The sequence below is a fragment of the Rattus norvegicus genome, chromosome 6 (genome assembly GCF_036323735.1).
Source record: "Rattus norvegicus strain BN/NHsdMcwi chromosome 6, GRCr8, whole genome shotgun sequence".
NCBI classification, from domain to species: Eukaryota; Metazoa; Chordata; class Mammalia; order Rodentia; family Muridae; genus Rattus; species Rattus norvegicus.
Window position 1 is genome coordinate 127,147,417 of NC_086024.1, and position 18,012 is coordinate 127,165,428.

The window sequence follows — 18,012 nt, forward strand, 5'->3', positions numbered from 1 at the left end:
TACAGATTGCATGTGGTAGAGAGAAGCTATGGATGCAACCCAACACAAAAATTTAACCTTGCTTAAAATAAGATATTTGGTTTTTTTTTTTTTTTGCAATTTTCTTTTGTAATTCAATTGCATGGTTCTCGGGCATGAACTTCATAGATGACAGCACCCACCATATTGCAGTGTTAAAAGGTTGGGCACACTGGCTGTACTGGCTGGTTTTATGTGTCAACTTGACACAAGCTGGAGTTATCACAGAGAAAGGAGCCTCCCTCGAGGAAATGCATCCGTGATATCCAGCTGTAAGGCATTCTCTTAATTAGTGATGAAGGGTGGGAGGGCCCTTGCCAGTGGTGCCATCCCTGGGCTGGTGGTCCTGGGTTCTATAAGGAAGCAGACTGAGTGAGCAAGGGGAAGTAAGCCAGTAAGCCACACTCCTCCATGGCTTCTGTATCCACTCCTGCCTCCAAGTTTCTCCCCTGTATGAGTTCTTATCTTGACTTCCTTTGGTGATGAACAGCAATGTGCAAGTGTGAGGTGAATAACTCCTTTCCTCCCCGACTTACTTCTTGGTCCTGATGTTTGTGCGGGAAGAGAAACCCTGACCAAGACACTGGCTAAACAGAAAGTGAGTGGCCTTGGGTGGCTCTGGCTGTCCCGGGTGCCCTTATCCCCTTAGGACTCTCTGCAATTGCAGAGGGAAGGAAGGGCAGGGACCTGCAGAAGCCTGTCATGGAAGTTGAACAGAAAGTAGAGGAGCCCCCAGCCCTGAAGTATTTCAGTTTTCCTCAGTAGCTAGAGTTGAGCTAATTAGAGAAAGGGAGCCTGCAGTATGGGGTTTTTCTTCACAGAGTTAATTAGAGAGAGAACCGAACATGGACACATTCCTGTTCTCTGTGGCCTGGGACCCCTGAAGAATTGCCAGTTGTCTTAGGTTCTATTGCTGTTCCCCGTGACCTAGGCAATTTATAAAAGGAAACATTTAACTGGGGACTTGCTTCCAGTATTAGAGGGTCAGTCCATTACCCTGGTGGGGAGCATGGCAGCAGCAGGAAGGCAGGCAGGCAGACATGGAGCTGGAGAAGTAGCTCCTAGCTTACATCTGATCCACAAGTTGCAAGGAGAGGGAGAAAGGGAGCGAGGGAGGGAGGGAGGGAGGGGACAGAAAAACAGAGACCAGGAGATAGACAGCCTGGCGTGGGCTTTTAAAACAGTTATGAACCTTTTAAAGCAGTTTTTATATCGCTTGCTGTGGGACACAAGTCATAGCACAGGGGGAAGCAGCCAGACTGCAGAAGATCCTGGAGACAGACTCCCTCCTAAAACAGCAGGGGACTGGATACCTTAGGGGAGACCCAGCTCAAGGTTCCCCCACCCAGCACTTTTCTTCAAGACTTCTCTGTTCTTGTGGTCAAAGCCCGCCCACAGGGACACATCTCCTTTAACAAGGCCACACCTCTTAAATCTTCCCAAACAGTTCCACTAATGGGACCAAGCATTCAAACAGGCGAGGAGCCTATGGGGCCATTTGCCTTTAAACCACCACCCGGGTGAGCAGAGAGAGCTCCTGGGGATTTTCCTCGGCACAGTTGCTGTTCTGGGTGTCTCCTCATTTGAAAAAGTAGTCATACGTTGGCTATCCCTCAACCAGTCTGCAAAGATAATGAGCTTAGCCTGTTCCCTGGCCTGGCTTCCTAAGTGCAGTCTAGGACTTGCTGGCCTCATTCTCAGAAGCAAGCAGTGGCCAGAGGACTGAGACTGGAAATTAGTAGCCAGCACATAGATGTCTGCAAAAGCATTATTTCTCAGTGATCAAAGGTTGTCTCTCTGGCATGCTTTACGCTTTGATTTACTGTTAAGTATGTCATCTGTGTGGGAAGTACATCAAGCAGGGAAATGCCTTCTGGGTTTGAAATCGTGCTGGTCCATATCAGTGACATTTATTTCAGGAAATTTTTATGGAATCCTGCCCATTTTTTTTATAAGCATCAGAATAACACTCACGGGGTGCTGCGGGGGTGGGAAGGGGGAGGGCTGGTCAGTAACTCTGAAAGATTGGGAGCAGTGGCTTTATAGTGTCATTTATAACACAAAGATTTGTGGTTGCTTATTTGTTTGAGAAATTTAGGCTGGTCTTGCCTTCACGTGTGATCCAGGCTGGTCTTGCCTTCACAGTGTGATTCAGGCTACGCTGGATCCTCCTGCCTCTGCTTCGGGCTGGGCCACACCAGGTCTGAGTACCAGGCTTTGACAAGCTGGTGAATTTGAGCTGTTGGTACTACACATGGTTTCATCTGCTGGGGTTGCCCTGCTCTGTAAGGCAGCCTGGGAGCCACAGAGGCTGGGCTCAGAAGAAAGGAACTAAGTTCAAATCTCACACCCACCGCTAAATTTCTCCATCTCCTTGGCTTCAGTTCCTCCGTCTAATGTTCCTGGACGTCTAATGTTCTTCCACCCACATGCATTGGAGGACTTTCCCAGCCTAAGCAGTAATTTTAGGAACAGTCATCATAGGCTAGGAACAGTGGAGAACCAAACCCACAAAATACTCAGTTTCAAACTTGTTTACTGAGATACCCTGAGGAAGTAGGTTGGTTGGCAAAGTGCCTGTCTTGCAAACCCAAGGACCCGAGTTCAATCCTCAGAACCCACATTTAAAAAGTCAGGCCTGTTGGCATGTACTTGCGATCCCAGCATGTACATTTCAAATGGATCCCAGGTTCCATTTCAAACAAACAGCAGACAGGTCCTGATGTTAACCCGGTGTCCTCCACATGAACGGTCACCTGTTGCATGCATACCTACACATCTGTGCTACATACACACACCTTCGTCTGCATGTACACATGAATGTGCACATGTAAACGCACTCATCCTTGTATGCACAGTAAATGATGCTTTAGTCATTTTAACAATTTATTTTTATTTTTACTTATTCGCATGTGTGTGGGATAAAGTGTAATCCTCTGCTGATTCTGCAAAGCCAGGTTGCAACCCTCCCCAGTCCTCATGTTAACCTGCTCTGGAGCGATGACCCTTGCCTTCATAATTCTGTCTCTGCACAGATAGGTCTCTCCATATTTGTTCTTTGTTTGTTATTTGGGACTTCGTGGATGGCTTTTTGTTTAATCCCTGCTCACTAACCAAATACCCCTTGTCTAGGCCCGAATATCAAAGACCCCTCTGCTCTTTCTACTAAGTAAATATTGAAAACTGTGGGGGAAAAGTTGAGAAGTACCCCATACCCTAACACACGGATACAGACACGCACGCACGCACACACACACACACACACACACACACACACACACACACACACACACACACCATGCTTTTTGTGGTTTAGGAGTCTTTGTCTCAAACCTATGCAAAGACGTTCTTCAGAGCAAGGATGGGCTTCCAATATGAACAGTAATGGCTCCCCTATGGGACCACCAGAATAGGTGCTAGGCACCACATTATGCAAGTTTACTGAGGGCCACAGCTCCTTTCCTGAATCTCTTGGAGTGGTAGGAAAATTTGAACGTTACCATGGAATGCCCATGAAACTGAGCTGATGTATAAACCACGAGTAGGAGCAGGGGGAAGAGAGCTGAGATGAGATAATTGTAGAGACCTATTTATTCAATCATTTCTTTCCTTTTTTCTTTTCTTTCTTTCTCTCTTTTTTTTTTTAACTTTTGAGATGGTGCATCTTAGAGACCAGACTGGCCTCCAAGCATAATCCTTGAATTTACAATCCTACTGCCTTCTTCCCTCCCCCTCCAAGTGCCGCGGCTGTAGGCATTTGCCTCCAGACCTGGTTTATTCAGTGTAGGGATCAACCCACGACTTCATGCGTGCTAACCAGTACTCCACCAACTCAGCTACATCCTCATCCTTGTTGATTTCGTACAATATGCCTTCTGTCTGGGCCTGTGTACAACGAAGCCCACAGACAGGGCAAGTGAGACCAGCCAGGCTGGGGTGACACCAAAGCTGCTTCCATTATTAGCTGTGGCCCAAGAGGTGCGGGGAAGGACGTGGCTTTGGTGGAAGATGCTGGCTTTGGAGAATGCATTCACGGGGCATGGAATGAGATGCAGAGAGAGAATCCGTTGATGAACAGCCTAGCGGTAAGATGATTGGCAGCGGTGTTTGTTGGAGAAAACACTGACTGAAACTAGATTCCATACTAGCACACACTCAGGGTGGTTAAAGTGGGAAGGACTGGATACAGCGAGCGTTGGCAAGGGTGGGAGGCAACTGCCACTCAGCTTGGTGTGTGTGTCTTTCCTCCCGTCCCCCCAGCGACAGAGGTTGATCAACTCGGCCAATGGTGTTAACAGCAAGCCACTGCAAAATGGGAGACACGAGAACATGGAGAATGGAAATGTCCCTGTAGAGAACCCTGAAGACCCACAGCAGGGCCAGGAGCAGCAGCCGCCACCACAGCCGCCACCCCCAGAGCCTGAGTCGGTAGAGACGGTCTTCCTGTCGCCCTTCTCAATGCCTGGTGAGTCTGGGGGTGCTGGTCCTCAAGCCAAGCTTCTAGGGGTGACCTTGGGACCATGCCTAGATCTTCAAGATAGAGGCCCTGACCTGGAGGGGTGGAGGTCTGATACAGAGCACTGTCATTGGGTCACCAAGGTGCCACAAGGCACTGGATAAAAACATACTATCTGCATTGCAAGTAAGAGCTGAGTAGATGCGGACACCACTGAAGGTGGTTGGAGCCTGAAGGATGGAGAGAGGCAGTTTGGCCCACAGGAAGCACTGGTAACTTTTTGTGAACACACGTGAATGCTATGGGTTCCCGGTTAGTCTTACAATAAAAAAACAGCAATCAGTAACACAGTTTTTATGGACCCTAGCGGCAGGGGTATAAACCCAAGAGCAGGGAGGTGTTCCATTGCACCGATGCGGAGGTCAAACGTAGACAGCATCAGGTGTCCCACGCTGTCACTCTCCACCTTAATCCTTTGAGACAGGGTCTGTCACCGACCCTGGAACTAAGCTGGTGGCCAGCAAACCCCAACGATCTTCCTGTTTCTACAACCTCATAGAACTGCCTCCGGCTTTTCATATGGGTACTGGAGATTCGAACTTAGGTCTTCCCTCTTGCATGGCAAGCACATTTGCCTGCTGAGCCGTCTCTGCAGTTCTCCGCGGACACTCTTATACTCCCAGTTTCATGTGCAGAACGTATTTGCACAGTGACCTGACTTTCAGACGGGATAGCCTAAGGTGGTGACTGCTCCTTCCACAGTTCACCTGACAACTGGGTGCGCTTTCTCCCATAAATAAGCCAGATCAGACTGCAGGCTGCCACTGGCCCTCAAACACCCTCCAGTCTCACTTGGAGTCTTTCCTACAGGCCGAGGGTCACCTAACTGCTGGGCTGCACTGAATGTATCCGCTCTTCTGTCTCCCATAACCTCTGCTCCAGTCACTCTGGCCTCCTCAGTGCCACCCCTCAAACGCCCCCCACACTCCCCTACCTTGGTACCTTCACGCTGCCCTTCACTAGAGTGTACTTGCCTCAGTTATTTCTGTGACATCCTCCGTCCTCTCTGCACCGATGTCACTGTACCAGTGTGGGCTTCCGCGTCACCTTATTATAAGTGCTTTTTTATTTAATCTTGAGGGTCTCCCACCACTAAACTGCCAATTCCCCGGGGGTGGGCATCTTTGTCTACTGACTTCCGTCTGTATCCCGGCACTGCGTTTGTATACTTGGAAAGCTGCAGGATGAATGAGCTCAAGAGCTTGCCTGTCAGAATCCAGAAGCCACTCTGTGTGTATTCTCTGTCCCCAGCCTTCCATGAACTCTCTGAAGTCCTCGGTGTGACCCAGAGCCTTAAGCACTGGACTCCATTCCTGGCCATTCTATCCTACCGCCCACCCTCCTAAGAGGGAGCAGAATTCTAGGACATTCCAATCCAGAGCTTCATATTTCTCTAATTAAAAGTCTGTGCTTAGTATCTTACTGTGCAGCTGGCCTGGGACTGCCGTTCCGGGCCCCTGGGATGCAGACTCTCATGGGACCACAGATTCCCTAGAGTTTCTGGATTAGAAAACCTCCATGATATATGCCTTAATGCAGCTCTGGGGCTTGTCCTCAAACTCGGGGATGAGCTCCAAGCCCCAAGCAGGGCCTGGAGGACACATGTCATACTTCTCTGGAGCCCAGCCTTACAGAGTATCAACCCAAGCAGCTGAAATCATCTGTGGTACCAACATCCTGATGATCTGTCTGGATTGGGAATTGCTAGCCCTGATCAAGCACCTTTTTTCTTTTTCTACCAAAGATAGACCCAAAAAATTATATCTGGTCCCTTACTGCAATCTCTGGGGAGATTAGCCCTGAGGTTCAGCCTTTCTAGGCCCTCTCTGCCATCCAGATGACCTAAAGGAAGTGGTGTTTGTACCTCCAGTGAGCTCTCCTGCGTCTCCTGGGGACCATACATTCTATATGCATTGGCTGGTCAGGGTAAAAGCCACACTAATTTGGTAGGGGGTTGTTCCTGAATTATCTGGAACCCTGAAAGCCAAGAGATGTGTGTCTTCTCCAGATGCAAGGTTCCCATACTGAGGTTCTCCTTGGGACATGCAGATGAGAGGACTTCTTTAGAACAGGTCCTAGGAAACCAGTATGTACCTCCAGGGCCATGGTAATCAAAGAACCAGTGTGGGGGAGGGGGTGTTGGAGCAGGACCACAGCAGGCAGTTGCAGCCTGTGTTGAATGACCGTTGGTGATCTGTGCTCTAATGGGTGGGTATGAGCAGCTCTGTACATCCATCTACCTCTCACTCTCCTCTGGCCCCTCCAGTGGCATCCTGGTCCTGAAGCATCCAGGAGCCTATGGGAGAGACACATGAGGGTCAATTGCTGCTCTGTAAAGTGAGGCAGCCCCTTGGAAGGATGACTTGTTCCTGTTTCCTTCAAGCCTTGAGTGTGGCAGAAGTGGAACAGCCCGTAGGATCGGCCCCTCTTCCCTACCTCCAGATCTGGAGCACCTCAGTGATATAGCTGTGGGGTCACTACATAGGACAAGAGCTAGCTCACGGGGGCCCCAGCCGCCTGCTGGGTAACTGCTTTGTGAACTGTCCAGGAGCCTTTTGGGGAGCTCTTGACTTTCCTTCTTGGCTCCAGGATGTCCTTGGGTGTGGCCTTGACTTGGCCAAGGCAATGATTTCCTCAGATTTCCCCTCAGCTCCATGCTCAGGAACCAGTCTGTTTCCCATAGCCAGGGAAAGCATCCTTTGTGTATCAGAGGTGTTTACAGGGTTGCCCATGGAAACCATAGTCTCTCTTCCTCCTCTCTGAGAGCAGAGTAGCCATGGAAACAGTACAGGGTGGTGGCTGGCCCTCTAGGTGTGGACAGTGACCTGGGCCAGGGGAGGTGGAGGTTGAAGTTCACAGGCAGTTAGAGGAAGCCAGTAAATTCCACGCCCATGACCTCATTTCTGGGTTTCTTGGCCTCCTTTCAGCTCAGCTCAGGCCTAGGCCTTGTGGTAGCTCTGAGCTGTCCCTAGGGGTGCATAAGGCTGTTGCTTTCTCCACCAGGGCCCCTTAGGGATACTAGGCACAGGCACCTTTGGAAAGGGAAAATGCTGTCCCTGGGGTCAGCTGGCGAGCAGTGTGGCCGTATTAAGGACTCGGCGTCGGCCACATCCATGCCGCTGCTTCTGTGTTGTTTCAGGCAGGCTGGGGTGAACTCTGGACTCCTCGATCCTAGATTTGGAATTCAGCCCTGCCTCGCCCTACCACCGTGACCCACCACAGCGGCCCACTTTTCTGATCCTCTTTCTTACTCGATCCTCACCCATACTCTACGGTGCTGGCACTTAGGTGATATGGTAACATCATCAGGCCTTGTACTGTCTAATGCACAGCAGGCACTCAGAAGAACTCGTGTGTCCTGTAACACGTTTCATCCACATCGTGTGTGTTGTACCCAGCTTCCATCCATCCTGATTGGACCACATGCAGTGTCCTAGAAAAGTCACCAGGCTCCAGAATTCCCGTGGGCCTAGTTCTGCCGCCATTTTGAAAGTCAAAAGAAGGAAAGAGCCGCAGTGCCTATTACGTGCCAGGCACTGGGCTAAAGGTAGTCAGACAGTTGTTCTCCTCCTCAGTCAACATCTGGGGACCAGGCTCTATTCTGGCCTTGGGGCTGCAGTTAGGAAGGGCAGGCAATGATCACTGTTCCTCAGGAGCTTCCCGGCTTGCAAGGCAAATATGGGTAGATGACCACATGGTGTGTTTTCTATTGTGTGCGTTCAACCTGTGTGTAGCCCAGGCTAGCTGTGAATGCAGCCATCACAAAATCTACCTACCTAAAACACTGAGACCTCTTTTTTTAAACTGGGCTGTTCTTGGTCATGAATTTTATAGATGATAACATTGTGTTGCAGTATAACCAAAAAAACGAAAAGGTGTGTGTGTGTGTGTGTGTGTGTGTGTGTGTGTGTGTGTGTGTGTGTGTGTGTGTGTTTTCTCATAACCCCATGAGCTCTAGGTTAGACAGACCTGAAATTTAATGTATGGCCCGATAGATTTCTACTTTGCTCACTATGTATAAAGGGAGCCAGAGGGATGGCCACCCCTGCTATAAATGCCCCCATCCCTCATTATATTTGTCCAGAATAGGGGGCAGAGGTCCTACCTTGAATATCCAAAAACTAAAACAGTTACCTCCCCATAGCTTGGGCCCGCCTTGCATGATCCTGGTTTTCTCTTCCCACCCTGACCCTCAGTGGTTAGGGTGTGGCCTCCCAGAAAGGAGAATCATTGTCTCTCATGGAAACCAGAGTTTATAGTCTTGGCTCTCCCCTGAACAGTAGGCCAGGGACCCTGAGCCCCAGCCAGGAGACTCCAGGTCTGAGTTCTTTGTACCTGGGTTATGATCTGGTATGCCCTGCTTGTCTGTGAGAGCATCCCTGACCCTGACCCTGCAAATAGATCAGCCCTAGACAAGCCTTCTCCCACTCCACATTGTACCTTCCAGGATGGGGCCTTCCTGTCCCACCATCATGTCAGCCAACATTTTCTGGGAAACACGCCATGTGCCACATGAAACAAAACTCCTCTAATGTTCTGTATGGTAACCAGATAGCCTAAGACTGGGCCCTGTAAGCAATAGGAATCTCTTCTCCCACAGTTCTGGAGGCCTAAAGTCTGCATTCAGAATGGTAGAACGCTGGGCTCTGCTGAGGGATGCCCTCCTGGCCACTCACGGCATGCTCAGCTGCCTCTATTCAGGGTGTGTGCCTGGAAAGAGAAAACATTCAGAATCTCTCTTCCAACACACTCTCTCTCTCTCTCTCTCTCTCTCTCTCTCTCTCTCTCTCTCTCTGTGTGTGTGTGTGTGTGTGTGTGTGTGTGTGTGTGTGTGTGTGTGTGTGTGTTTCTGATCTAGGGCTTGTTAGCTGGGCTGGCTTGCCCATAAGCCCTAGGATTCTATGTCTTTAGTACTACAATTAAAAACAGCATCTCATTCATTCATTCATTCATTCATTCATTCATCCATTCATTCATTTTAATGTGGAATCTGGGGGTTGAACTCAAGCCCTCATACTTACAAGGCAAGTAATTTTCCAATTAGATCAGGCTCCTGTCCCTGCGCTCTTATGAGATCATGGAACCTGAATGGCCTCCTGAATGCTGTCTCCAAACGCAGTCACTTGGGGTCAGGGCCTCAGCTCTCAACTGTAGAAGCAAAGGATGCATTGACAGGATCTCTCGGGGCTTTCTACCCTTCCACCTCATTTCCTCGGTTCAGTGGGGCTTCTGAGAGTGTGCTGGTTGGAAGGAGAGAGGCCTTGGGTCCGTCTGTCCCCCCTGGTACTGGGACTGCCTCCTCTTGGGTGGGATAGCTCACCTGCAGTTCCTGTTATGGTACTCACAGCTCCCGCCATTTGCTCGCTCTGCCCCAACCCCAGAGACTCACAGAACTTCCTGTTACAAATGACCTTGCTCTTGCCTTGGCCACAGGAGCCTCCAGAGACACCTCACACTCAGTGTGCAGCCTGAGGTCAGGGTTAGTGCAGCAGTTGGGGGTCAGGGTTCCAAAGACTCATCCCTGACTGTTACTCCCCTGTCAATCACTCTGTACACTACGTTCCCCCATTAGTCACTCCTGAGGCTCAGCTCACAGACCAACTAGTAGTTGTCATTCCCCCAAAGAAACTGTATAAGTAGCCATCCCTCCCCACCCCCTCCCAACAGTTAACCTGCCTTGGCTATAAGTAGTTGTAATATAATTTATCAGCTTCTTATTATTACTAGTTCGCAATGCCGGGGATCCAACTCAGACCCTTACTGATGCTAGACTAGTGCCCTACCACTGAGCCACATCCCCAGCCCTGTAAGTGGTTGCTCGAAGAACTCGTAGCGTCTCATTCTCTATCAGAGGAGGCTCAGTGGTTTTCCCTCGTTGAAAGCAGTAGTTTTCTGGTTCTGCATAATGAGCCACAACTGGGAAGTTTTAGACTAGATCCCTCATATCCCAAGTGGGAAACTGAGGCTTACTCAAGGGGAGATCTGCACCAGGCCCACCCAGACACCATGTTGGATTTCTAGGAAATCCCAAGATCCACCCCAACTGCCAAATCAGAGTAACACTGGCTGGGATGCTCTGGACTCTGACCCAGGACAATGTGTCCCAGAGCACTGGCCTTTTCCATGATGCCTGGGGCTGGCAACAGAAGCCACCCTTTGCCCAATTTGTGTTGTTCAAAACAGGCTAGCCAGGCTGTGCTCACTGCTGCAGCAAAATCAGCACCCTTGCAGCCTACTCCATGCTCACAAACCCAAAGCCACAGAAAGGGAGCGTCTGCCTCTTCTCACTTCTGCTTTTCAGATTGAGGAACCTGCTGGGAAGCCAGACCAAGGGTGGTGGTGATGATGATGGTGATGATGATGATGGTGATGATGATATGATGATGCCTTTTGCTTTCTTTGTAGCCTCTGCAGACATGGGATGGGGGGAGGGGGGTGGTTGCCGTGGGAGATGCTAAGGGCCACTTCAGTACCCCAGTATCTGAGGGTTCTGTCCCATTGAAGTTGGAGACGCAATGAAACACCTTTGCTCTTAACCTAGGCCTGAGGCAGGAGGAGCCTAGGTAGCCCACAGAGCCTAGTGAGGTGGGGGAGGGGCAGCTCTAGGTGCACAGCAGGGGTTTTCCTCAGCCTCAGTGGTCTCTGTGGTGGCCCTGCTGGGAGGACTGGTGGATTCCTGTTTCCCCAGTGAGGGGTCTGAGACTGGGAAAGCCCCACATAGGTGAAGAGGAGCCACAGTTGGGACTGGCACCCAGGTCTGAGTGACAATCAGTAGGTAGGTAAGCGTTTGCTTCTGGCTGAGCTCCTCAGCAATGGGAAGAGAGAACAGTTGCTAGATCCATGGCTGGTCAGCTCCAGGCTCTCTGCTGAAGGGGCATCCATCACTTAACCCACCCTGGGTCCTCAAGGGCAGGGCCTGCATTTGAATGGCCAGCTCTCCTTAGTCAACTAGGGAATCCTTGAGGGGGTGGGTGGAGTGTGGACAGGACTGTCCCACATGTGAGGTTGAGGCTCATTCAGAGAGTCTAGCTCAGGGGTCTCTGAGACCAACCCCAAGTAAGGAGTCCTGGGCCTCTTCCTTGACAGAGAGGTGCAGGTCAGGACTGTCCTTTCACAGAAGGACACTGGTTTCTGAGAGGCAGCACAACTAGGCTCTCAAGAAAGCTGATCCTTGCTCATCAGCACAAGAGGAACATCAGGCCTCCAGGGCCTGCTGCCACAGAGCCAGTCCTCCTGGGTCCTTGGTGTCCCTGTCCACGACCCTGCCAGTCTGCCTGTGACTGAGCAGGGCCTGCCCCTGGCCTTACCTGTGCTTAAAGTTTCCCCCGCACACCATCTCCCCCACCCTCCCCCAACGCCTGCAAACCTCAGCCACAGATCTCTACCTGCTGGGCTCCTCTTTGACTCTCTAGAGCCCTGAGGATCAAAACCCATCAGTTTATAACCCCAAGCAGTGCTTGGAAGGGAGGCCTTGGAGTGAGTGACAGCTCAAATCAGTGCTTGCTCTGTGCCAGGCCTGTTCAGTGCATCCATATGCATCATGGGGAAATCTTGCTCTCCCAACTTTCAGCTAAAAATAAAAAGAAGAAGAAGAAGAAAGAAAGAAACCAAGATGAAGAGAGAGTGACTACGCTTCCAAGGTCACATAGCTGTGCATACATCAGAGCTGTGACTCACACCTCCACTACGTTGATCACAAAGCTATAATGCTGTCAGAAAACAGCCATTTACTGAGAAGTCTAAATTCATCCTTGTCATAAGATGTCATAAAAATAAGAAAAAAGAATTATTGATTGTCAAGTCTATCCCTAGGATTAAGGGGGCTTCTTAAACTTTTTAAAGATTATCTATTGGTTTTTAATTATAGGTATGTGTGCACGCGCATACAAGTACAGGTCAGACCCTCTGGAGCTGGAGTTACTCCCAGTGTGAACCACCTGATGTGGGTGCTGGGAACTGAATGTGGGTCCTCTGGAAGAGCAGCACACACTCTTAGCTGCTGAGCCATCTCTCCAGCTCAGAGGAGATTTCCCCAAAGCTATGAGATAAACTGCTGGTGTGCTGATCATGACCGCTGGTACCTGCCAGCCAGTAGGTACCAGAAGAACTCCCATAAGCTCCAGGATCGTGAGACTCAGGGATAAGGAAGCAAATAGTACAGGGGAGCAGGGTGGAGATCTGAAGAGCTGGTACTGTCTCCTGCTGTCTAAGGTGCTTAAATAGGCCTTTGAATTTCACCAAACCTCAGTTTGCTGACCTGTGAAATAGGGAGATTAGCCATCTCCAAACAGGGATGTGGAAAGCAGGGTATTGGCAAACACTGCCTATAAAATGTGGGACACAACATAAATGTTGGACAATGACAAGACAGCATCTATTAACCTCTTCTGGACAGCATGACCTCCTCCACTGCATCTCCTGCCCTCCCCAGAGCTCAGACCACCAATCGGAGGAGGCTCTGTTTGTGACTTCACTGTTTCATTAGCAATTCATGAGCCTCTGTAAGAATGGTCTAACTTTATAAAATAGAATTTACTAGTATTTATCTCAGGGATTCCAGTTTGGATCAATACATGCGAATGACACAGGTCTATAATCCCAACTAGCTGGAAGGCTGAGGCAGGAAGATCTCAAATTCAAGATCTGCCCGGCATAGTGAGAGTTCAAGACCAGCCTGGGCAACTCAGGGAACTCTATCTCAAAATAAAAAGCAAAACTAGATATAATATAGTATAGTGGTAGAGTGTTTGCCTGGTGTGTATGAGGCCTTAGGTCTCACACATACACACACACACACACACACACACACACATACACTCACACACACACACACACACATACACTCACACACACACACACCACACACCACACACCACACACACACACAGTACAACATGCACAACACATGCAGACATACCACATACATATACACACCGATACACACACATCACAACACATATCACACACATGTACACACAGATACTGCATACATACATACACACACACACCATAACACACAACACACACATATGGGGCAGGGCAATATTAGACAATGTAATATAATCAAAGGTCAATGTCCTTTCTTAATTTTTTTTAGCAAAACTTCTTCAAGCTTATAAGCAGCCATGAGAACCTACCACTGGCATTGCATGTGAGTGAAAGACTAAAAAACCATAAAGCGCTTGGATAGACATCTCTCCCACGATGTACAAACGACCAATCAGCCTTAAAAGATGCCCAGCATCTTAGTCACTAGGAAAATGCTAATTCAAAGTACAGTGAGGCCGGATGTGATGGCTCATGCACTCGGGAAACTGAGAGAGGAGGGTTGGAAGTTCAAAGCCAGCCTGGACTACATGGCAAGACCATGCGTTAAAAACAAAAACAGTGACATGCCACTTTACACCCTTAAAGTGACTGAAGTGAAAGAAGAAATATGATAACCATTTTATCCAAGAGGTGGAGGGAAAGTGCTTTGCATACTGCAGGAAGGGAAGATATTGCTGCTTTGGACAGCATTCCAGCAGTTTCTCCAAGAGTTAAATAGGGTTACTGTGGACCCTGCAATTCGTGTGTGTGTGTGTGTGTGTGTGTGTGTGTGTGTGTGTGTGTGTCTGTGTGTGTGTCTGTGTGTATGTGTGTCTCTGTGTGTGTCTGTGTGTGTCTGTGTGTGTGTCTGTGTGTATGCGTGTCTCTGTGTGTGTGTGTGTGTGTGTGTGTATGTGATGGAAACACCTTGAATTCAAGCCACACTATTCACAGTAGCCCTGGAATGCCCTGAATGCCCGTTAAGTGAGGGATGGATGCACATAGTAGGGTCTATACAGGAGGGGCTTGCAGGATGGGGGATGCAGCTCCCAGAGTGTAGAGGAGGCAGGGAAAACTACTAATAGATATGGGTTTCTCTTGGGGAGAGTGACCGTCATCGAGAATGTTAGTGTTACTGGAGATGAGGATATATAAGGACTAAAACCCACTTAACCAAGCCCTTTCAGTGGGTGACTTTTTAAAAAAAGATTTATTTACTTTATGCATATGAGTACACTGTAGCTGTCTTCGGACACACCAGATGAGGCCATCGGATCCCATTACAGATGGCTGTGAGCCACCATGTGGTTGCTGGGATTTGAACTCAGGACCTCAGGAAGAGCAGTTGGTGCTCTTATCCACTGAGCCATCTCTCCAGTCCCCCAGTGGGTGACTTTTTGATGTGCTAATTGTATCTTAAAGTGTTTGAAAGTAGAGTTAACCTGCAGTATAGTTCTCAAACTATGATCCAGCCTAAGCAACCACCAGGAACTTACATCGTCTTCTTTCTCCTTCCCCTCCTCCCCGCTCCCCCTCTTCCTCCCCTTCTTCCCCCTCTGCTCTCCTCTTCTTCCCCCTCCGCTTCCTCCGTCCTCCCCCTCCTCCTCTCCCCTTCCCCCTCCTCCTCCCCTTCTGCTTCCTCCCCTCATCCCCCTCTTTCTCTTCCTTCTCTTCCTCCCCTCCTCCTCCCCTTCCCTCCTCCCCTCCTTCCCCCCTCCTCCTCTTTCTCTTCCTTCTCTTCCTCCCCTCCTCCTCCCCCTTCCCTCCTCCCGTCCTTCCCTCCTCCTTCTCTTTCTCTCCCTCCTCCCCTCCTCCCTCCTCCCTTCCTTCTCCTCCTCTTCTCCTGTATAAATGTTTTGCCTGCATGTATGTCTGTACCACTTGCATGCCTAGTGCATAGAAAGGCCAAAAGATGGTGTCAGATCCTCTGGAACTGAAGTTACAGGCAGTTGTGAGCCACCATGAAGGTGCTGAGAGACAAGCCTGGGTCCCCTAGAAGAGCAGCCAGTGCTCTTAACCACTGAGCCATCTCTCCAACTGTCTGTGGCTCCAACTCCTGCAGGCTGAGGTGGGAGGAGGCAGGAGTTGGAGGCCAGTCCAGACAACTTAGTGGAGACGTAAGTTTTGTTTTAATGCAAGTTCTCATTCAGCCCCTTACACCCTTACACCTTAGACCCTTCATCCAGACCTTCCAAAGCTTCAGTCCTGTAGGGCGCTCAGATCCCTTCAAGGGGTTCTGAGTTTGAGAAATAGTGACACTGTGTCAGCCATGGGGACACTTAGCTCCCAGGCCCAAGAAATTCTCTTCGCCAACAAGGGGTGCAGTCCACCCCCAGGACCACCAGTTAGCCACTCCCTTAATTGAAGTGTCTAATTAGTTAACCATCCAAATTAGTATGCGGTTTTCATCAACTACTACATCTGTTCTTTTCCCTCCGGCACGGCGGGCCATCTGTTCTGTTACAGTTCATTTTAAATACTTTTTTTTAATCACATAATTAAATCGTAATGTTCCACTTTAAGAGAGAAATCAGAAACTTGGGGAAAGAAATAATATCAGGCCCCATGTTCTTCTCCTTGGAGTTGATGTACCCATCAGTCTGTGATGGTGTTTTGCCATGATGATGCATGGGAAGGGAAGGGCTGGGCACCAGGAGAGGCCTCCAGGAGAGTGGAGGTAGCTGTCACTTGGGAGGCAAGAATTCTACCACAGAACCATCGGTATCGGATGTTCCTTGGGATGGCCTCAACGCCTTTTAAAATTAATTCTTGGCCCTGTGTGTCTGTGGTCCTCACTGAGGTGCTGGTGGAGGTCAGCTCAAAGGCTAACCAATCCAGAGGAAATGGCACCCAGTTTCCAGTGAGAAACCCTGTCAGAAATAAGCCAGGTAGGTAAATCCTGAGGAATGACATTCAAGGTTGACCCCTGGCCCCTCCACATACATATGCATGTACACACACACACACACACACACACACACACACACAGTTTTTATGAAATAACATTTAGCTTTCACTGTGTATCACCCACTAGTTTCATTTCTTTTAAAGAAAATACTAGTTTCCATCCACCAAAATGATTGTCTGATACACCAGTATATGACACCCAACTGTCAAAAAACCACAGCGTAGAGACAGGGTCCACTAGAGGACTGTTTCCTAGGAAACCAGTGGTGGGTGGCGATGCTAACTGCCTGGGTGGGACCAGGATGAAGACAGAAGTCAAAACAATCTGCAAAGCCCATATCAGCAAAAGGACAAACGCCTGGTACAGTCTCATATCTGTGAGACAAAAAATATGTGCCCTTCTGCAGTTTGTGTCTGTCTACAGAGAGGCTCCTGGGTATTTAGGGAGCCAGGGTCACAATTCCCCAAAGTGAATTCTGTGCATGGGGTTGTAGAGCGCCTCAGCCTTCCTCAGCAGTCGGGATGGGTCGTGATGTAGTTGGCAAGAGGGGAGCCTGGAATTCGGGACAAACCATGGGATGGAAGCCATTCTGCTGTCTATGCTGGGTGATCACAGTATGGAGAGGTATCTTTAGAAAGAGGCGACAGATGTTTTTCCAATAGCAGCATCTGGAAGGGATAACCAACTGACTTGCTGGTCTCTAGCTAACCACATTCTCTTTTCCCCTGGTAAGCAGCTTGGTTTGGTTTGCTGCTGTGTTTTGTTTTGTTTTGTTTTGTTTTTTAAGTAAACACACTTCAATTATAATTGCTTAGGAAATATATAACCACAGACTTCAGTCTGCTCTGCAATTTAGAAAAAACTGAGGTGTAACCCATATGTCATAAAATGAACCCTTTGTGATACATTTTCCTTCTCTATTCCCAGAACAGTGTGGCCATTATAATTCCAAAATATTTTATTATAAAAAGAAATCACCAAAAATACTCACTAGTAAAGACTCTCTGGTCCCATGTCCTCGCCTCCTGGTAACCGCTGGTCTCCTTTCTGTATTTGAACCGTCCTGTGCCTGATGTTTCCTCTGGATGGAGCCTAACACCACGTAGCTTTTGTGTCCGGCTTTCCTCTTTGAAAGAACCTTCCCAGTGTTCCTCTCTGCTAAGGCGTGCCTCGGTGTCTCAGTCCTTCTCCTGGACTTGCATTCCACATCGGCTTGTGATTTCCTTCCTGGAGTTTGAGTTGAGTGGTCTCCATGTGGGGCAACGGTGTGATCATTTGGGTCTTTGTGACAACAAGTATCTTCATCTCTCTTGGGTGCATGTGGAGGAGGCCAATCCCGTGTCAACAGGCATTTCTGCCAAGCTCTTTGTCGGACCTGCTGGGTGCCTTCTAGGGAGTCTAAACATCTTGCATTCCCACAACCAGTGTGTGAGGGTTTGCATTATTTTGCATTATCTTTGCCTATTTTGTCTTTTTGCTGTAGTCACAGTTCTAAGTGTGAAATAATTCTTAATTGTATTTTCTTAATGACTAAAGACTATTAATTGTGTGTCTGTGTGTGTTTGTGTGTCTGTGTGTGTCTGTCTGTGTTATTCTGTGTGTGTGTCTGTGTGTGTGTCTGTCTGTGTTATTCTGTGTGTGTTTGTGTGTGTGTGTCTGTGTGTGTGTCTGTGTGTGTGTCTGTCTGTCTGTGTTATTCTCTGTGTGTGTGTGTGTGTGTGTGTGTGTGTGTTTTATTTTGTGCATTGGGCATTTTAAAATG

General features: G+C 49.0%; 1 protein-coding gene across 2 annotated transcripts in view; it reads left to right on the top strand.

Moving 5' to 3' along the window:
* The window catches only part of Slc24a4 (solute carrier family 24 member 4), a 140,215-nt gene that overhangs the window by 102,947 nt on the left and 19,256 nt on the right, over nucleotides 1-18,012 (top strand). For both annotated transcript variants that reach the window (NM_001401345.1, NM_001401346.1), the window contains 1 exon segment: nucleotides 4,279-4,483. In NM_001401345.1, coding sequence (NP_001388274.1) covers nucleotides 4,279-4,483 — 205 coding nt within the window.